This window comes from Nipponia nippon, unplaced genomic scaffold (genome assembly GCF_047370975.1).
Source record: "Nipponia nippon isolate SJK-2023a ecotype South Korea unplaced genomic scaffold, ASM4737097v1 scaffold_41, whole genome shotgun sequence".
Taxonomy (NCBI): domain Eukaryota; kingdom Metazoa; phylum Chordata; class Aves; order Pelecaniformes; family Threskiornithidae; genus Nipponia; species Nipponia nippon.
In genome coordinates, this window is record NW_028262360.1 from 533,121 (window position 1) to 553,835 (window position 20,715).

A 20,715-nucleotide genomic window follows, 5' to 3' on the forward strand; every position below is an offset into this window, starting at 1 on the left:
GGCGCTGGGGGTACTGGAAGTGGTGGGGATACTGGAGGGACTGGGAGCGCTGGGGGCACTGGGGACGCCGGAGGGATTGGGGGTGCTGGGGGCGCCGGGGATACTGGAAGTGGTGGGGATACTGGAGGGACTGGGGGCGCTGGGGGCACTGGGGACGCCGGAGGGACTGGGGGCGCTGGGGATACTGGAAGGAGTGGGGATACTGGAGGGACTGGGGGCACTGGAGATACTGGAGGTACCAGTGGTACTGGGGGTGCTGGAGGGACTGGGGATGCCGGAGGGACTGGGGGCGCTGGGGGCACCGGGGATACTGGAAGTGGTGGGGATACTGGAGGGACTGGGGGCGCTGGGGGCACTGGGGACGCCGGAGGGACTGGGGGCACTGGGGGTACTGGAAGTGGTGGGGATACTGGAGGGACTGGGGGCGCTGGGGGCACTGGGGGCGCCGGAGGGACTGGGGGTGCTGGGGATACTGGAAGGAGTGGGGATACTGGAGGGACTGGGGGCACTGGGGGCACTGGGGACGCCGGAGGGACTGGGGGTGCTGGGGGTACTGGAAGTGGTGGGGATACTGGAGGGACTGGGGGCGCCGGGGGCACTGGGGACGCCGGAGGGACTGGGGGTGCTGGGGATACTGGAAGTGGTGGGGATACTGGAGGGACTGGGGGCGCCGGGGGCACTGGGGATGCCGGAGGGACTGGGGGTGCTGGGGGTACTGGAAGTGGTGGGGATACTGGAGGGACTGGGGGCGCTGGGGGCACTGGGGACGCCGGAGGGACTGGGGGCGCTGGGGGTACTGGAAGTGGTGGGGATACTGGAGGGACTGGGAGCGCCGGGGGCACTGGGGACGCCGGAGGGACTGGGGGTGCTGGGGGTACTGGAAGTGGTGGGGATACTGGAGGGACTGGGGGCGCTGGGGGCACTGGGGACGCCGGAGGGACTGGGGGCGCTGGGGGTACTGGAAGTGGTGGGGATACTGGAGGGACTGGGAGCGCCGGGGGCACTGGGGACGCCGGAGGGACTGGGGGTGCTGGGGGTACTGGAAGTGGTGGGGATACTGGAGGGACTGGGGGCGCCGGGGGCACTGGGGACGCCGGAGGGACTGGGGGTGCTGGGGGCGCCGGGGATACTGGAAGTGGTGGGGATACTGGAGGGACTGGGGGCGCCGGGGGCACTGGGGACGCCGGAGGGACTGGGGGCGCTGGGGATACTGGAAGTGGTGGGGATACTGGAGGGACTGGGGATGCTGGGGGCACTGGGGACGCCAGAGGGACTGGGGGCACTGGGGATACTGGAAGTAGTGGGGATAGTGGAGGGACTGGGGGCACTGGAGATACTGGAGGTACCAGTGGTACTGGGGGTGCTGGAGGGACTGGGGGCGGTGGGGGCACTGGTGGCGCTAGGGATGCTGGAGGTGGTGGGGATACTGGAGGGACTGGGGATGCTGGGGGCACTGGGGACGCCGGAGGGACTGGGGGTGCTGGGGATACTGGAAGTGGTGGGGATACTGGAGGGACTGGGGGCGCCGGGGGCACTGGGGATACTGGAAGTAGTGGGGATAGTGGAGGGACTGGGGGCACTGGGGGCGCCGGGGATACTGGAAGTAGTGGCGATACTGGAGGCACTGGGGACGCTGGGGATACTGGAAGTAGTGGGGTTACTGGAGGGACTGGGGGCACTGGAGATACTGGAGGTACCAGTGGTGCTGGAGGGACTGGGGGCACTGGGGATACTGGAAGTAGTGGGGTTACTGGAGGGACTGGGGGCACCGGGGGCACTGGAAGTAGTGGGGTTACTGGAGGGACTGGGGACGCTGGGGGCACTGGGGACGCCGGAGGCACTGGGGGCGCTGGGGGCACTGGGGATACTGGAAGTAGTGGGGATACTGGAGGGACTGGGGGCACTGGAGATACTGGAGGTACCAGTGGTACTGGGGGCACTGGAGATACTGGAGGTACCAGTGGTACTGGGGGTGCTGGAGGGACTGGGGACGGTGGGGGCACTGGTGGCGCTAGGGATGCTGGAGGTGGTGGGGATACTGGAGGGACTGGGGATGCTGGGGGCACTGGGGACGCCGGAGGGACTGGGGGTGCTGGGGATACTGGAAGTGGTGGGGATACTGGAGGGACTGGGGGCACTGGAGATACTGGAGGTACCAGTGGTGCTGGAGGGACTGGGGGCACTGGGGGCACTGGGGATACTGGAAGTGGTGGGGATACTGGAGGGACTGGGGATGCTGGAGGTACTGGTGGCACTGGGGACATTAGTGGCACTGGGAGCACTGGAGGTACTGGGGGCACTGGAGGTGCTGGGGATGCTGGATGCCAGTACAAGGCAGTACGGACCAGTACAAAGCAGTACACACCAGTACAAAGTAGTACAAACCAGTACAGACCAAAGCAGTGTAGACCAGTAGAGACCAGTACAAAGTAGTACAGACCAGTACACAGCAGTATGGACCAGTACAGACCAGTATAGACTTGTACAGACCAGTACAAAGCAGTGCAGACCAGTATGGACCAGTAAAAAACAGTACAGATGGGTTCAAAGTAGTACAGACCAAAGCAGTACGGACCAGTATGGGCCAGTACAGACCAGTACGGACCAGCACAAAGCAGTACAGACCAGTACGGACCAGTATGGACCGGTACAGACCAGTACAAACCAGCCCTCCCCCCCGCCCCTCGGGGCACGCCAGGGAGGGGGCGTAGCCAGGGACCGAGGGGGGGCGGGCGTGGCCTGGGGCGGATGGGGCGTGGCCGGTGGGCGAAGGGGCGTGGTTAGGGACAGGTGGGCGTGACCAGGGATGGAGGGGGCGTGGTTGTGGCCGGACGGGGCGCGTCCGGGTCGGGATTAGGGGGCGTGGCGCGGTGACGCGGGGGGGAGGGGCGGAGCGCCGAGGAGGGGGCGGAGCGTCGGCGGTTGCCGCGGCAACGTGAGGCCTAGCGCGGGGCTGCGGGGCCTGCGGGGGGCCCGGGGGGTGGGGGAGGGGGCGGGGGGGGGGGGGCGGCCATGTTGGGGGGAGGGGGGGGGCCCGGGGTGGGGGGAGGGTGGGGGAGGGGGTGGGGGGGTTCCCGTGCCGGGGGGGGGGGGGGGGGGGGCCGGGGGCGAGGCGCTGCGGGGGGTGGGGGGAGGGGGCGGGGGGTGTCGGGGTCGGGGCGGGGGGAGGGGAACGGGATGGGGTGGGGGCGGCCATGTTGGGGGGAGGGGGTGGGGGGGGGGGGTTCCCGTGCCGGGGGGGGGGGGGGGCCGGGGGAGTCGCGGGGGGGGGGGGGGGGTGGGGGAGGGGCGGGGCTCAGCCCCGCCCCTCCCCCCCCCCCCCCCAGTGGCGATGCCCCCCCGCGGGTCGCTGGTCCCGGCCCGGTTCCTGGCCCTGACGGCCCATCTCGTGCTGCTGCTGCGGCTGGGGGCGGGGCGGGTGAGCGGGGGGGCGGGGCGCGGGGGGAGGGGGAGGGGCGCCCACGCGGCTCCGTTCATGGCCGCGCCCTCACACGCGGGGCCGCGCGCGCCCCCGCACACGTGTCCACGCGTGTCCACACACCTCCACGCGCGTCCGCGCACCCCCACGCGTGTCCGCACGCCTCCATACACCCCCACGCGTGTCCGCACACGCGTCCGCACGCCTCCACACGTGTCCACGCGTGTCCACCCTCGTGCACACCCCTCCACGCGTGTCCACACGCCTCCACGTGTGTCCGCGCACGTGTCCACGCGTGTCCACCCTCGTCCGCACGCCCCCACGCACCCCCACGCGTGTCCACACGCCTCCATACACCCCCACGCGTGTCCGCACACGCGTCCGCACGCCCCCACGCGTGTCCACACGCCCCCACGCGTGTCTGCACACGTGTCCACGTGTGTCCACCCTCGTCCGCACGCCCCCACGCGTGTCCGCAAACGCGTCCGCACGCCCCCACACGTGTCTGCCCTCGTCCACACGCGTCCACGCACCCCCACGCGTGTCCGCACACGTGTCCACCCTCGTCCACACGCGTCCACGTGTGTGAGCACGCTTGTCCACACGCATCCACGCGTGTCCACGCGCCTCCACACGCCCCCACGCGTGTCCGCACACGCGTCCGCACACCTCCACATGTGTCCACCCTCGTCCGCACGTGTCCACGCACCCCCACGCGTGTCCGCACACGTGTCCACGCGTGTCCACCCTCGTCCGCACGCCCCCACGCACCCCCACGCGTGTCCGCACGCGTGTCCACGCGTGTCCACCCTCGTCCGCACGCCTCCACGCGCCTCCACACGCCCCCACGCGTGTCCGCACGCGCGTCCGCACGCATCCACGCACCCCCACGCGTGTCCGCACACGTGTCCACCCTCGTCCACACGCATCCACGCGTGTCCACACGCCTCCACGTGTGTCCGCACACGTGTCCACGCGTGTGCACTCTCCTCCACACAGGTCCACGTGCCCACACGCCTCCACACGCGTCCGCACACGTGTCCACACGCCTCCACTCAAGCCCACGCACGTGTCCACACGCCTCCACCCGTGTTCACACGCCTCCACACGCTTCCACTCACGCCCACCCGTGTCCACACGCCTCCGCGCGTGTCCGCACCCGTGTCCACGCCGGGGTCCCCGTGGGGCGGGGGATGGGGTCCCCCATGGGGGGGAGGGGGGAGGGGGGTGGGAGGTCCCCCCCCCGTGGCCGGGGTCCCCCGTGGGGGGTTGGGGGGGGGGGGTGGGGTGGGGGATGGGCGCCCCCCCCCAACGCCCTCCCCTCCCCCCCCCCAGGACCCCCACGTCCGCGCCTCGCTGCCCCCCGAGTTCTCGGCGGAGGAGTACGCCCGCGCCGAGCGGCTGTGAGTGCCCCTCCCCCACCCGTGGGGACACCCCCCAACCCCCCCGTGGGGTCCCCACGCCCCACCCCCCCGTGGGGTCCCTGTGCCCCTCCCCCACCCGCGTGTCACCCCGTGGGGTCCCCGTGTCGCCGTCGTCGTCCCCCCCCCGGGACCCCCTCACCCCCCGTGGGGTCTCATTGCCCCACCCCCACCCCGTGTCCCCTCGGGGAGGGGTCCCTGCCCCCTCCCCCCCCCCCCGTGTCCCCCCTGATCCCCCCGTGTCCCCCCACCCCCCCCCGTGGGGTGTCCATGCCCCGCCCCCCCCCGTGTCCCACCCCCCCGGGGAGTCCCGTCCCCCCCGTGGCGTCCCTGTGCCCCTCCCCCACCCCCGTGTCCCCTCTGGGGGTGTCCCCCCGTCCCCCCCTCCCCCCCGTGTCACCCTGTGGGGTCCCCATGCCCCCTCCCCCCCCGTGTCCCCCCCCCCCCGTGGTGTCCCTATCCCCTCCCCCTCCCCCCCCGTGTCCCCCCCCCCCCCGTGGTGTCCCTATCCCCTCCCCTCCCCCCCCGTGTCCCCAGGCTGGGGGGGCCCTGTCCCCCCTCCCCCCTCCCCCCGTGTGACCCCCCCGTGACCCCCCCGTGTCCCCAGGCTGGGGGGCCCTGTCCCCCTCCCCCCCTCCCCCCGTGTGACCCCCCCGTGACCCCCCCGTGTCCCCAGGCTGGGGGGGCCCTGGGCGGGGCCCTGGCGCTGCTGGGGGTGGAGCTCGGCGGGTTCCTGGCGGGGGTCTCCATGTTCCACCGCGGGCAGGGGCTGCTCTGTATCCGGGGGCCGAAACGGGGGGGGGGGGGGACGGGGACCCCGAAATGGGGGGGGACCCCGGAATGGGGGGGGGGGACCCCGGAATGGGGGGGGCCCAAACGGAGGGGGGACCGAAATGGGGGGCCCAAATGGAGGGGGGACCGAAATGGGGGGGGACCCCGAAATGGGGGGACCCCGAAATGGGGAGGAACCAAAATGGCGGGGGCCCAAACGGAGGGGGGACCGAAATGGAGGGGGGACCGATAATGGGGGGGGGGAACCGAAAGGGGGGGCCTGAAAAGGGGGGGGACCGAAATGGGGGGGGCAGAATGGGGGGGGGGCTGAAATGGGGGGGGGGGGCCGAAATGGGGAGGAACCAAAATGTCGGGGGCCCAAATGTCGGGGGGACCAAAATGGAGGGGGGACCGATAATGGGGGGGGGGGACCGAAATGGGGGGGGGGGGACGACCCCCGATAATGGGGGGAGGGGAAACCCCGAAATGGGGGGAGGGGAGCCCGAAATTGAGGGGGAACCCCGCGAACTGGGGGGGGGGGGGCCCCCCCCTCCCTCTGACGGGGGGGGGGGAGGGGGCGTGTGCCCCCCCCCCCCCCCCCCCAAATGTCGGGGTGCTTTTCCTTGACCCCTCCCCCTCCCCCCCGGGGGGGGGCAGCGCTGGGGGCGCACGCGGCCGCCGCCCTGACCTTGACCTCGGCCTGGTGGCGGCCCTGGCCCGGGGGCTGCTGCTGGCTCCTCCTCGGCCTCTGCAGGTGAGGGGGGGGGGAGGGGAGGGGGGGAGGGGGAGGGGGTCGACCCCCCCGGGACCCCCCCCTCTAAAATGTCGCCCCTCCCCCCCCCCCCCAGTGTCCCCCCCGCTGTCACCGAGGCGCTGCTGGTGGCTTCGCTCTTTGGGTGCGGAAGGAGGCGGATTTGACACCCCTCCCCCCACGTGGGGGGGGGAGGGGTTGGGGACCCCCTACCGGGGGTCCCCAACCCCCCCCCCAGGGTCCCCAAAATCCCCCTCCCCCCGCTGTTTTTCCCGTGTTTTCCCCCCCCCCCCCCCCCCCCCAACCAAGTAAAGGTTTTGGCGCGGAAACGGCGCCCGCGTGGCCACGCCCCCCGTATGCAAATGAGCGCCGCGGGGCCGCCTGGGAGCGCGGGGAGGGGAAGGGGGAGGGGGAGCGCGGGGAGGGGAAGGGGGGAGCGCGGGAGGGGGAGGGGGAGAGCGCGGGGGGGTGGGGGAGGGGCGGGTGGGGGGTGGGGGTGGGGTCGCGCTGTGGGAGGGGGGGGGGGGGAGGGGTCACCCCCCCGCGCGGGAAGGGGGCGGAGCTATCGTCAGTGCGGTACATCCTGACCTGCCCCGCCCCTGCGCGGGCAGCGCGTGATGAGCTGGTGCGTGATGACGCGTGATTACGTCACACGGGGGGCGTGCGGGGCGGAAGCAACAACCGGTTCCCCGCCGCTCCGCCCAGGCTGATCGCGCCCGCGCGGGGCACGGCGTGGGGGGGGTGACGTCAGGGGGTGTCACGTGGTAGCGCGGGGGGGGGGGCCTGCACTCACCTGTGGGCGTGCAGAAGGGTGCACGTGCAAGGGCGCGCGCGCAAAGGGCTCCGCCCCCCCCCCCCCCCCCCGGGAGCGTGCAACAGCCCGCGCGTGCAGGAGTGGGTGTGCAACGGGTTCTGCCCCTCCCCCCCCCGCCGTGAGCGTGCAAATGGGCTCCGCACCCCTGATGCAAGTGTGCAAGGGTGCGTGTGCAAGGGTGCGTCTGCAAGGGGGCTCTCCCCCCCCTCCACGTGTGCAACGGGGCTCCGCACCCCCGCCAGGAGCGTGCAACGGCCCGCGCGTGCAAGGGGGCCCTGCGGTGAGTGTGCAAGAGCGGGTGTGCGACAGGGCTCTGCGTCCCCCGTGAGCGTGCAACAGGGGCCCTGCGTCCCCGGGTGAGCGTGCGAGAGCCTGCGCGTGCAACGGGGCTCCGCACCCCCCCGGTGAGCGTGCAAGAGCCCAAGCATGCAAGGGAGCCCCGCACCCCCCCCCGGTGAGCGTGCAACAGCCCGCCTGTGCCCGGGGACCTCGCGGTGAGTGTGCAAGAGCGCGTGTGCAATGGCTTCCGCCCCCCCCCGGGAGTGTGCAACGGGCTGCGCGTGCAAGTGGGCCCTGCGGAGAGTGTGCAAGAGCACGTGTGCAACGGGGCTCCGCACCCCCGCCAGGAGCGTGCAACAGCCCGCGCGTGCAAGGGGGCCCTGCCCCCCCCCGTGAGCGTGCAAGAGCGCGCGTGCAACAGGGGCCCTGCGTCCCCGGGTGAGCGTGCGAGAGCCTGCGCGTGCAACGGGGCTCTGCCCCCCCCGTGAGTGTGCAACGGGGCTCTGCACCCCCTCCCTGAGTGTGCAACAGCCCGCGCGTGCAAAAGGCCCTGCGGTGAGCGTGCAAGAGCGCGCGTGCAAGGTGTTCTCCCCCCCCCGTGAGCGTGCAAGAGCGCGCGTGCAACGGGGCCCTGCCTCCCCGGGTGAGCGTGCAACAGCCTGCGCGTGCAAGGGGGCCCTGCGGTGAGCGTGCAAGAGCGGGCGTGCAACGGGCTCTGCCCCCCCCCCTTCCCGTGAGCGTGCAAGGGCGGGCGTGCAAGCCCCGCCCACCGCCGCCGCTGATTGGCCGCCGCCGTTGCCGGGCGGAGCCCCCGGGGCCGCTCGCGAAACGGCCGCCGCCGTCACGTGACCGCGCCGCCCCGCCCTCCACCCAGCGCCCCCCGCGCGCGCCGCCCGCGTCCCAACCAATCAGCGCCGCCCTCCCCGCCCTCCCCCACCCGACGGGCGGCGGCGCCGCCCAACGAGAAGCGGCGCCGAGGGCGGGCGGGCCGGCGGGGAGCCAATGAGCGGCGGCGGCGCGCGGCGGGCGGCAGCCAATGGGAGGGCGAGGGGGCAGATTTGAAGGCCGGCGGCGGCGCTGAGGGAGCAGAGCGGCGGCGGCGGCGGCGGGTGAGGGCGTGCGCGCGCGGGGTCCCCGGTGGCGGGGTCGATGACGTCATCCGTGTACCCCCCCGCCCCCCAGCGGCGACGTCATACCGCCCGGTGACGTTCTATGTCGTCCCCCTTCTCCTCAGGATGTCGCAGAAGGAGAACGTCAACCCCGGCGCCTCCGGCCCGGCCAAGGTGCGGCCCCCCATCCCCCCCCCCCCCCGCCTCTCTCCTCCCCTCCCCCTCCCTGGGGGGGGGGGGGGGTCGCGGCCCGCCCCGCCCCCCGCCGCTCCCCCCTCCCCTCCCCCCCCAGTGCGGGGCGCTCCCCCCTCCCCCCTCCCGTAAGGAGCCGCACGCGCCCGAGGCCCCCGCGCTGCTGGGAGGCGCCGCCCGCGCCCTCGGTGAGGGAGGGGCCTCTGGGAGGGGGGGGGAGGGGCCTCTGGGAGGGGGAGGGGCCTCTGGGAGGGGGGAGGGGCCTCTTGGGGGGGGTCTCTTGGGGTGGGGGAGGGGTCTCTTGGGGTGGGGGAGGGGTCTCTTGGGGTGGGGGAGGGGTCTCTTGGGGTGGGGGAGGGGTCTCTTGGGGTGGGGGAGGGGCCTCTTGGGGGGGCAAACGCCTGAGTCTCTTGAAGGGGGGAGGGGCCTTGGGGGGAGTGGCCTCTTGGAGGGGGGTGGGGTCTCTTGGGATGGGGGGAGGGGCCGAGGGGGGAGGGGTCCCAAACGCCTGAGTCCCATGGCGGGGAGGGAGGGGCGGGGGGAGGGGTCTCTTGGGGTGGGGGGAGGGGCCCCTGGGGGGGGGTCCCAAACGCCTGGGTCTTGGGGGGGGAGGGGTGCGGGGAGGGGGTGCCCCCGCTGACGCCCCCTCCCCCCCCCCAGGAGCCGGGCGGGTGCCCCTGGAGCCCAGCGCCCTGCCGGCCCCTCCCCCACCCCAGTGAGTGATGGGGGGGAGGGGGAGGGGGGGCAGAGACCCCCTGGGTGCTGGTGGGGGGCACTGGGGGGTCCTGAGGACATACTGGGTGGCACTGGGGGGGTCCTGGGCCCCCCTGGGTGCTGGTGGGGGGCACTGGGGGGGTCCTGGGCACCCATGGGTGGCACTGGGGGGGTCCTGGGGACACAGTGGGTGGCACTGGGGGGTACTGGGACCTCCTTGGTGGCACTGGGGGGGTCCTGAGAACATACTGGGTAGCACTGGGTGCCAGTGGGGGGGTCCTGGGACCCCGTGGGTGCTGGTGGGTGGCACTGGGGGGTACTGGGACCCCCTGGGTGGCACAGGGGGGGTCCTGGGGACACAGTGGATGGCACTGGGGGATACTGGGATCCCCTGGGTGGCACTGGAGGGGTCCAGGGGCCCCCTGGGTGGCACTGGGGGGTACTGGGACCCCCTGGGTGGCACTGGGTGGCACTGGGGGGGTCCTGGGCCCCCCATGGGTGCTGGTAGGTGGCACTGGGGGGGTCCTGGGGACCCCCTGGGTGGCACTGGGGGGTACTGGGACCCCCTGGGTGCCAATGGGGGGGTCCTGGGACCCCGTGGGTGCTGGTGGGTGGCAGTGGGGGGTCCAGGGGCCCCCTGGGTGGCACTGGGTGGCACTGGGGGGGTCCTGGGCCCCCCATGGGTGCTGGTGGGTGGCACTGGGGGGGTCCTGGGGACACAGTGGGTGGCACTGGGGGGTACTGGGCCCCCTGGGTGGCACTGGGAGGGTCCTGAGAACATACTGGGTAGCACTGGGTGCCAATGGGGGGGTCCTGGGACCCTGTGGGTGCTGGTGGGTGGCACTGGGGGGGGTCCTGGGGCCCCCCTGGGTGGCACTGGGGGGGGTCCTGGGGCCCCCCTGGGTGGCACTGGGGGGTACTGGGACCCCCTGGGTGGCACTGGGTGGCACTGGGGGGGTCCTGGGCCCCCCATGGGTGCTGGTAGGTGGCACTGGGGGGGGTCCTGGGGACACAGTGGGTGGCACTGGGGGGTACTGGGACCCCCTGGGTGGCACTGGGGGGGTCCTGGGGACACAGTGGGTGTCACTGGGGGGTACTGGGACCCCCTGGGTGGCACTGGGGGGGTCCTGGGGACACAGTGGGTGTCACTGGGGGGTACTGGGACCCCCTGGGTGCTGGCGGGTGGCACTGGGGGGGTCCTGGGGACCCATGGGTGGCACTGGGGGGGGTGGGGGAGCCTGGCGCCCCCACCCCTCCCCCCCCCCCCCCCGGGCGGCCGTGGGTGGCAGCGGGGTGCCCCTCCCCCCAGGCGCACCTTCTCGCTGGAGGACTTCGAGGTGGGGCGGCCGCTGGGCAAGGGCAAGTTCGGGAACGTTTACCTGGCCCGGGAGCGGGGCTCGGGGCTACTGGTGGCCCTCAAGGTGCTCTTCAAGTCCCAGGTGGAGAAGGAGGGGGTGGAGCACCAGCTGCGGCGGGAGATCGAGATCCAGGCCCACCTCCGGTGAGGGGACTGGGGGCACTGGGAGGGACTGGGGAGGGGGAGCGGGGGCGCTGGGGGGGACTGGGGAGGGGATTAGGGGCGCTGGGGGGGACTGGGGAGGGGATTAGGGGCACTGGGGGGGACTGGGGAGGGGGAGCGGGGGCGCTGGGGGGACTGGGGAGGGGGAGCGGGGGCGCTGGGGGGACTGGGGAGGGGATTAGGGGCGCTGGGGGGACTGGGGAGGGGGAGCGGGGGCGCTGGGGGGGACTGGGGAGGGGATTAGGGGCGCTGGGGGGACTGGGGAGGGGGAGTGGGGGCACTGGGGGGGACTGGGGAGGGGGATTGGGGGCACTGGGGGGACTGGGGAGGGGATTAGGGGCACTGGGGGGAACTGGGGAGGGGATTGGGGGCACTGGGAGGGGCTGGGGAGGGGGATTGGGGGTACTGGGGGGGACTGGGGAGGGGATTAGGGGCACTGGGGGGACTGGGGAGGGGGAGTGGGGGCACTGGGAGGGGCTGGGGAGGGGGATTGGGGGTACTGGGGGAACTGGGGAGGGGATTGGGGGCACTGGGAGGGACTGGGGAGGGGATTAGGGGCACTGGGGGGGACTGGGGAGGGGATTGGGGGCACTGGGAGGGGCTGGGAAGGGGGATTGGGGGCACTGGGGGGACTGGGGAGGGGATTAGGGGCACTGGGGGGACTGGGGAGGGGGAGTGGGGGCACTGGGAGGGGCTGGGGAGGGGGAGCGGGGGCGCTGGGGGGGACTGGGGAGGGGATTAGGGGCACTGGGAGGGACTGGGGAGGGGGAGTGGGGGCGCTGGGGGGGACTAGGGAGGGGATTAGGGGCGCTGGGGGGACTGGGGAGGGGATTGGGGGCACTGGGGGGACTGGGAAGGGGGATTGGGGGTACTGGGGGGACTGGGGAGGGGATTAGGGGCACTGGGGGGAGTGGGGAGGGGGAGTGGGGGCGCTGGGGGGGACTAGGGAGGGGATTAGGGGCACTGGGGGGACTGGGGAGGGGGATTGGGGGTGCTGGGAGGGGGATTGGGGGCACTGGGGGGGACTGGGGAGGGGATTGGGGGCACTGGGAGGGGCTGGGAAGGGGGATTGGGGGTACTGGGGGGGACTGGGGAGGGGATTAGGGGCACTGGGGGGACTGGGGAGGGGGAGTGGGGGCACTGGGAGGGGCTGGGGAGGGGGATTGGGGGTACTGGGGGAACTGGGGAGGGGATTGGGGGCACTGGGAGGGACTGGGGAGGGGATTAGGGGCACTGGGGGGGACTGGGGAGGGGATTGGGGGCACTGGGAGGGGCTGGGAAGGGGGATTGGGGGTACTGGGGGGGACTGGGGAGGGGATTAGGGGCACTGGGGGGACTGGGGAGGGGGATTGGGGCACTGGGGGGACTGGGGAAGGGGATTGGGGGTGCCTGGAGGGACTGGGGGGCACTGGGAGGGGGATTGGGGGTGCTGGGAAGGGGATTGGGGGCACTGGGGGGATTGGGGAGGGGGATTGGGGGTGCTGGAGGGACTGGGAGGGGGATTGAGGGCGCTGGGAGGGACTGGGGGGCACTGGGGAGGGGATTGGGGGTGCTGGGGGGATTGGGAGGGAGGGGGGAGACTGGGGAGGAGAACTGGGGCACTGGGAGGGACTGGGGGGACTGGGGAGTGGGGGGGGGCACTGGGAGGGGGGTTGGAGGTGCTGGGAGAGACTGGGGGGCACCCTGGGAGGGACTGGGGAGGGAGATTGGGGGGACTGGGTGGGACTGGGGGCATCCTGGGGGTGGTGGTGGGCACTGGGAGGACTGGGGGGGGAGTGGGGGGCACTGGGTGCTGGTGGGGGGCACTGGGGGGTCCCAGTTCCCCCGTGGGTGGCACTGGGGAGGGGTCCTGGGTGGCACTGGGGGGTCCCAGTTCCCCCGTGGGTGGCACTGGGGAGGGGTCCTGGGTGGCACTGGGGGGTCCCAGTTGCCCGGTGGGTGGCACTGGGGAGGGGTCCTGGGTGGCACTGGGGGGTCCCAGTTCCCCTGTGGGTGGCACTGGGGAGGGGTCCTGGGTGGCACTGGGGGGGTCCCAGTTCCCCCGTGGGTGCCGCTGGGGGGGTTGTGGGTGGCATTGGGAGGGGGTCCCAGTTCCCCCGTGGGTGGCACTGGGGGGTCCCAGTTGCCCGGTGGGTGGCACTGGGGGAGTCCTGGGTGACAGTGGGGGGTCCCAGTTCCCCCATGGGTGATAGTGGGGGGGTCCCAGTTCCCCTGTGGGTGGTACTGGGGGGGTTGTGGGTGGTACTGGGGGGGTCGTGGGTGGCACTGGGGGGGGGTCCCAGTTCCCCCGTGGGTGGCACTGGGGGGGTCCCAGTTGCCCGCCGGGTGACACTGCCCCCCCCAGGCACCCCAACATCCTGCGCCTGTACAACTACTTCCACGACCGGCGGCGGGTGTTCCTCATCCTGGAGTTCGCCCCCCGCGGGGAGCTCTACAAGGAGCTGCAGCGCTGCCGCCGCCTCGACGCCGCCCGCACCGCCACGGTCTGCACCCCCGCACCCCCGCACCCCCGCACCCCCGCACCGCCACGGTCTGCACCCCCGCACCCCCGCACCCCCGCACCGCCACGGTCTGCACCCCCGCACCCCCCAACCCCGCACCCCCGCACCGCCACGGTCTGCACCCCCGCACCCCGCACCCCCGCACCGCCACGGTCTGCACCCCCACACCCCCGCACCCCCGCACCCCCGCACCGCCACGGTCTGCACCCCCGCACCCCCGCACCGCCACGGTCTGCACCCCCGCACCCCCCAACCCCGCACCCCCGCACCGCCACGGTCTGCACCCCCGCACCCCGCACCCCCGCACCGCCACGGTCTGCACCCCTGCACCCCCGCACCCCCGCACCGCCACGGTCTGCACCCCCGCACCCCCCAACCCCGCACCCCCGCACCGCCACGGTCTGCACCCCCGCACCCCCGCACCGCCACGGTCTGCACCCCCGCACCCCGCACCCCCGCACCCCGCACCCCCGCACCGCCACGGTCTGCACCCCCGCACCCCCCAACCCCGCACCGCCACGGTCTGCACCCCCGCACCCCGCACCCCGCACCGCCACGGTCTGCACCCCCGCACTCCCGCACCCCCGCACCGCCACGGTCTGCACCCCCGCACCCCCCAACCTCCAACCCCGCACCGCCACGGTCTGCACCCCCGCACCCCCGCACCGCCACGGTCTGCACCCCCGCACCCCGCACCCCCGCACCGCCACGGTCTGCACCCCCGCACCCCCCAACCCCGCACCGCCACGGTCTGCACCCCCGCACCCCCCAACCCCGCACCCCCGCACCGCCACGGTCTGCACCCCCGCACCCCCGCACCCCGCACCCCCGCACCGCCACGGTCTGCACCCCCGCACCCCCGCACCCCCGCACCGCCACGGTCTGCACCCCCGCACCCCCCAACCCCACACCGCCACGGTCTGCACCCCCGCACCCCGCACCGCCACGGTCTGCACCCCCGCACCCCCACACCCCGCACCCCCGCACCGCCACGGTCTGCACCCCCGCACCCCCCAACCTCCAACCCCGCACCGCCACGGTCTGCACCCCCGCACCCCCGCACCGCCACGGTCTGCACCCCCGCACCCCCGCACCCCCGCACCGCCACAGTCTGCACCCCCGCACCCCCGCACCGCCACGGTCTGCACCCCCGCACCCCGCACCCCCGCACCCCCGCACCCCCGCACCGCCACGGTCTGCACCCCCGCACCCCGCACCCCCACACCGCCACGGTCTGCACCCCCGCACCCCGCACCCCCGCACCGCCACGGTCTGCACCCCCCAACCCCGCACCCCCCAACCCCACACCGCCACGGTCTGCACCCCCGCACCCCCCAACCCCACACCCAACACCGCCACAGTCCACACCCCCACACCCCCGCACCGCTACGGTCCACACGCCCGCACTCTGCACCCCCGCACCCCTCATCCCCACACCCCCGCACCGCCACGGTCTGCACCCCCCAACCCCGCACCCCTGCACCGCTACGGTCTGCACCCCGCACCCCCAAACCCCTGAACCCCCTGCACCCCCAAACCCCCCGCACCCCCAACCCCACACCTCGACGCCCCCTGCGCCCCCAAACCCCCTACACTGCAACGGTCCGCACCCCTGAACCCTTGAACCTGCACCCCAAACCTCGGCACCCCCAAACCCCCCGCACCGCCGCAGTCCACGACCCCCAACCCCCCCGCACCCCCGAACCTGCACCCCCCGCACTGCCGCACCTGCACCCCTAAACCCCCCGCACCCCCGAACCTGCACCCCCCGCACCACCGCAGTCCGCACCCCCGCACCTGCACCCCCAAACCCCCCGCACCCCCGAACCTGCACCCCCCGCACTGCCGCAGTCCGCACCCCCAAACCCCCGAACCTGCACCCCCCAAACCCCCCAACCCCCCGCACCCCCGAACCTGCACCCCCTGCACCGCCGCAGTCCGCACCCCCGCACCCCTGCACCTGCACCCCCAAACCTGCACCCCCCGCACCACCGCAGTCTGCACCCCCAAACCCCTGCACCTGCACCCCCAACCCCCCCGCACCCCCGAACCTGCACCCCCTGCACCACCGCAGTCCGCACCCCCAAACCCCTGCACCCCCAAACCTGCACCCCCCGCACCACCGCAGTCTGCACCCCCAAACCCCTGCACCTGCACCCCCAACCCCCCCGCACCCCCGAACCTGCACCCCCCGCACCACCGCACCTGCACCCCCGCACCTGCACCCCCAAACCCCCCGCACCCCCCCAGGTATTGGGGCCCCCCCCCCCCCCCCCTCTCCCCCGGGGCCGCTCTTGGGGACCCCCCGGCACTTTGGGGGTGGGGGGGGAACCCCCCGACTTTTTTGGGGGGTCCCTGGGGGGGGGTTTTGGGGACCCCCCGACATTTTGGGGGTGCCCCCACCCCCCCCCCATTGAATGGCACAGCCCCTGCCCCACACAGCACCCGCCGGTTGGGGGGGGGGGGGATTTGGGGGGGTCCCTGGGGGGTGGGGGGGTTTTGGGGACCCCCGACATTTTGGGGGGGTCCCGGAGGGGGGTGGGGGGTCTGGGGGTGCCCCCAAACCCCTCCCCCCCCCCATCGAATGGCGCAGCCCCCGCCCCGCTCAGCACCCGCAGTTGGGGGGGGGGAGGGGATTTTGGGGGTCCCTGGGGGGGGGGGGGAGGGGGTTTTGGGGGGACCCCCCCCGCAGTTTGGGGGTGCCCCTGACCCCCCCCCCCCCCCCCCAGCTGATGGAGGAGCTGGCGGACGCGCTGCTGTACTGCCACGGCCGCCGGGTGATTCACCGCGACATCAAACCCGAGAACCTGCTGCTGGGGCTGAAGGGCGAGCTGAAGATCGCCGACTTCGGGTGGTCCGTGCACGCCCCCTCCCTCCGGTACGGCCATAGGGGGCTATAGGGGGGCTATAGGGGGCTATAGGGGGGCTATAGGGGGGCTATAGGGGCTGTGGGGCCGGGGGCGCCCCATAGGGGCCGCTCTGTGGGGCTGGGGGCGGCTGAAGATCGCCGACTTCGGGTGGTCCGTGCACGCCCCCTCCCTCCGGTACGGCCATAGGGGGCTATAGGGGGCCATAGGGGCTATAGGGGGCTATAGGGGGTCTATAGGGGCTATAGGGGGTCTATAGGGGCTGTGGGGCCGGGGGCGCCCCATAGGGGCCGCTCTGTGGGGCTGGGGGCGGCTGAAGATCGCCGACTTCGGGTGGTCCGTGCACGCCCCCTCCCTCCGGTACGGCCATAGGGGGCTATAGGGGGGCTATAGGGGGGCTATAGGGGGGCTATAGGGGGTCTATAGGGGCTGTGGGGCCGGGGGCGCCCCATAGGGGCCGCTCTGTGGGGCTGGGGGCGGCTGAAGATCGCCGACTTCGGGTGGTCCGTGCACGCCCCCTCCCTCCGGTACGGCCATGGGGGCTATAGGGGGTCTATAGGGGGGCTATAGGGGCTATAGGGGGGCTATAGGGGGGCTATAGGGGCTGTGGGGCCGGGGGCGCCCCATAGGGGCCACTCTGTGGGGCTGCGGGGATCCATGAGGCTTGTGGGGAGCTATAGGGGCTGATCTATAGGGGCTGGGGGGCTCTATGGGGCTGGGCGTGCCCTACAGAGGATCTATGGGGCTGGGGGGGATCTATGGGGCTCAGCATGCCCTATAGAGGATCTATGGGGCTGGGCGTGTCCTATAGAGGATCTATAGGGTCTGGGGGAATCTATGGGGCTGGGGGGCTCTATAGGGCTGGGCGTGCCCTACAGAGGATCTATGGGGCTGGGGGGCTCTATGGGGCTGGGCGTGGCCTATAGAGGATCTATGGGGCTGGGGGGCTCTATGGGGCTGATATATGGGGCTGGGGGATCTATGGGGCTGCTCTATGGGGCTGATCTATGGGGCTGAGGGGGCTCTATGGGGCTGATCTATGGGGCTGGGGGCTCTATGGGGCTGGGCGTGGCCTACAGAGGCTCTATGGGGCTGAGGGGGCTCTATGGGGCTGGGGGGATCTATGGGGCTGGGGGGCTCTATGGGGCTGATCTATGGGGCTGGGGGAATCTATGGGGCGGCTCTATGTGGCTGTGGGGCTCTATGTGGCTGGGGGGGCTCTATGGGGCTGGGCGTGGCCTACAGAGGCTCTATGGGGCTGAGGGGGTTCTATGGGGCTGGGGGGCTCTATGGGGCTGGGGGGATCTCTGGGGCTGGGGGGCTCTATGGGGCTGGGGGGCTCTATGGGGCTGGGGGGCTCTATGGGGCTGGGGACCAGTCAGCCCAGCCCCCTCCCCCACCCCCTGCACACCCCCCAGTGGGGGGGGGCTCCCTACGGGGCTGGGTCCCCACTTGGTGGTGGGGGGTGGGGGTGGGGGGGCTGCCCCCTACTTAGGGGGCTGCCCCCCAAGTAAGGGGGGGCGCCCCTCCCCCGCAGGCGGCGGACGCTGTGCGGGACGCTGGACTACCTCCCCCCCGAGATGGTGGAGGGGCAGGCGCACGACGAGAAGGTGGACCTGTGGTGCCTGGGGGTGCTCTGCTACGAGCTGCTGGCCGGGCACCCCCCCTTCGAGAGCCAATCGCACGCCGACACCTACCGCCGCATCACCAAGGTGGGCCCCGCCCCCTCGCCCCGCCGTGGGGCGGCCCTGCCCCAGAGATCAGCCCCACACCTCCCCTCCGGCCTCGGTTCTTCTGCCCCCCTAAGGGAGCCCTCCTGGGATCCACGGGCGCCTTCGGCCTGCTTGGGGGGCGCAGCCCCACACTTGGGGGGCAGCCCCACACTTGGGGGGCAGCCCCACGCTTGGGGGGCGCAGCCCCACGCTTGGCAGCCCCACCCCTAACCCACCCCCACGGGACCCACGGCCGCCCCCTGCCCCACACGCTGCTCACAGGGGGGCAGCCCCACGCTTGGGGGGCACAGCCCCACGCTTGGGGGGCAGCCCCACACTTGGGGGGCGCAGCCCCACCCCTAACCCACCCCCACGGGACCCACGGCCGCTCCCTGCCCCACACGCTGCTCACAGGGGGGCAGCCCCACACTTGGGGGGCAGCCCCACGCTTGGGGGGCAGCCCCACACTTGGCACCCCTAACCCCCTCCTCCCCCACGGGACCCACGGCCACCTCCTGCCCCACACGCTGCTCACAGGGGGGCAGCCCCACACTTGGGGGGCAGCCCCACACTTGGCACCCCTAACCCCCTCCTCCCCCACGGGACCCACAGCCGCCCCCTGCCCCACACACTGCTCGCATGGGGCGACAGTGCTGTGAGGAGCCCCACGCTTGGGGGGCAGCCCCACGCTTGGCAGCCCCACCCCCACGGGACCCACGGCCACCCCCTGCCCCACACGCTGCTCACAGGGGCGCAGCCCCACACTTGGGGGGCACAGCCCCACGCTTGGGGGGCAGCCCCACGCTTGGGGGGCAGCCCCACACTTGGCACCCCTAACCCCCTCCTCCCCCACGGGACCCACGGCCACCTCCTGCCCCACACGCTGCTCACAGGGGGGCAGCCCCACACTTGGGGGGCAGCCCCACACTTGGCACCCCCACCCCTAACCCACCCCCACGGGACCCACGGCCACCCCCTGCCCCACACGCTGCTCACACCCCCATCCCCCCCGCCCCACACATCCCCCCCGCCCCACACATCCCGTGCCCCACACATCTGCCCCCCACCAACCCCCCATCCCCCCTGCCCCACACATCCCCCGCCCCACACCAACCCCCATCCCCCCCTGCCCCCCCCCATCCCCCCCTGCCCCACACATCCCCTGCCCCACACCAACCCCCCCCATCCCCTCCCCCATCTCCCCCCACCCAGGGGCAGACCCACGGCCGGGGGGCGGGGCCCGGGGCACCCCGGTGGGGGAGGGGGAGGTGCTCCTGCGCCCCTCCCCCCCGCCTCCCTGACCCCCTCCCCCCCCCAGGTGGACCTGCACTTCCCCCCCACCGTCCCCGAGGGCGCCCGTGACCTCATCGCCCGCCTGCTGCGTCACAGCCCCGCCCAGCGCCTGCCCCTGCGCGGGGTCCTGCAGCACCCCTGGGTGCGCGCCCACTCCCGGCGGGTGCTGCCCCCCGCCTACGCCCCCCCCGCCAGCCCCTGAGCCCCCGCCGCCGGGGGGCGCCCCACACCTGCCCCACTGCCGGGGGGTGCCCCACATCCCCCCATTGCTGTGGGGCGCCCCACACCTGCCCCGTTGCCGGGGGGTGCCCCACACCTGCCCCAAAGCTGGGGGCGCCCCACACCTGCCCCACTGCTGGGGGGTGCCCCACACCCCCCCATTGCTGTGGGGCGCCCCACACCTGCCCCACTGCTGGGGGGCGCCCCACACCCCCCCCCTGCAGTGGGGTGCCCCCCATTGCCATAGGGTGCCCCACACCCCCCCATTGCTGTGGGGTGCCCCCCATTGCCATAGGGTGCCCCACACCCCCCCATTGCTGTGGGGCGCCCCACACCTGCCCCATTGCCGGGGGGCGCCCCACACCTGCCCCACTGCTGGGGGGTGCCCCCCATTGCCATAGGGTGCCCCACACCTGCCCCACTGCAGTGGGGTGCCCCACATCCCCCCATTGCTGTGGGGCGCCCCACACCTGCCCCATTGCCGGGGGGTGCCCCACACCCCCCCCCTGCAGTGGGGTGCCCCACATCCCCCCATTGCTGTGGGGCGCCCCACACCTGCCCCATTGCCGGGGGGTGCTCCCATTGCCGTGGGGCGCCCCACACCTCCCCCCGCTGCCGTGGGGCGCCCCCATCCCCCTCTTTCAGTGGGGCGCCCCCCATCGCCGTGGGGCGCCCCCCATCCCCCCAATAAAGTCGCTGTGGTTTTACCCCCGTGCTGCTGGGGGGAGGGGCGGGGGTGGGGGACCCTGGGGGGGGTCTGCGCCCCATAGCGACCCCCTGAGCCCCACAGGTACCCCCACCCCATAGAGACCCCCTCTGCCCCATAGATCCCCCCACCCCATAGACATCACCCGTGCCCCATAGATCCCCCCACCCCATAGACACCTGCTGTGCCCCATAGGTCCCCCCACCCCATAGAGACCCCCCGTGCCCCATAGATCCCGCCCCATAGATCCCCCCACCCCATAGAGATCCCCCGTGCCCCATAGATCCCGCCCCATAGATCCCCCCACCCCATAGGCACCCTGTGCCCCATAGATCCCCCCACCCCATAGATACCTGCTGTGCCCCATAGATCCCCCCCACCCTACAGACATCACCTGTGCCCCATAGATCCCGCCCCATAGATCCCCCC

At 73.5% G+C, this 20,715-nt stretch overlaps 1 protein-coding gene, 2 long non-coding RNA genes and 1 other non-coding gene across 4 annotated transcripts; all 4 read left to right on the forward strand.

Moving 5' to 3' along the window:
- Window positions 1-2,405: 2,405 nt before the first annotated feature.
- On the forward strand, window positions 2,406-4,943 carry LOC148052949 (uncharacterized). Its single transcript, XR_015709061.1, has 3 exons — window positions 2,406-2,935; window positions 3,327-3,418; window positions 4,754-4,943. It is a non-coding gene; the product is annotated as an uncharacterized LOC148052949 (long non-coding RNA).
- Window positions 4,944-5,518: 575 nt separating this feature from the next.
- Window positions 5,519-6,557, forward strand: LOC148052950 (uncharacterized). The gene is made up of 3 exons (XR_015709060.1): window positions 5,519-5,615; window positions 6,268-6,364; window positions 6,459-6,557. It is a non-coding gene; the product is annotated as an uncharacterized LOC148052950 (long non-coding RNA).
- Window positions 6,558-6,926: 369 nt separating this feature from the next.
- On the forward strand, window positions 6,927-7,072 carry LOC148052951 (U8 small nucleolar RNA). The gene has a single exon (XR_015709064.1). It is a non-coding gene; the product is annotated as a U8 small nucleolar RNA (small nucleolar RNA).
- On the forward strand, window positions 6,937-20,287 carry LOC148052952 (aurora kinase C-like). Its single transcript, XM_087777871.1, has 9 exons — window positions 6,937-6,986; window positions 8,689-8,737; window positions 8,856-8,943; window positions 9,416-9,470; window positions 10,779-10,970; window positions 13,333-13,471; window positions 16,219-16,367; window positions 17,894-18,068; window positions 19,387-20,287. The coding sequence occupies exons 1-9, from the start codon at window positions 6,979-6,981 to the stop codon at window positions 19,561-19,563; spliced, it is 1,032 nt and encodes a 343-aa protein (XP_087633997.1). The 5' UTR covers window positions 6,937-6,978; the 3' UTR covers window positions 19,564-20,287.
- Window positions 20,288-20,715: the final 428 nt, after the last annotated feature.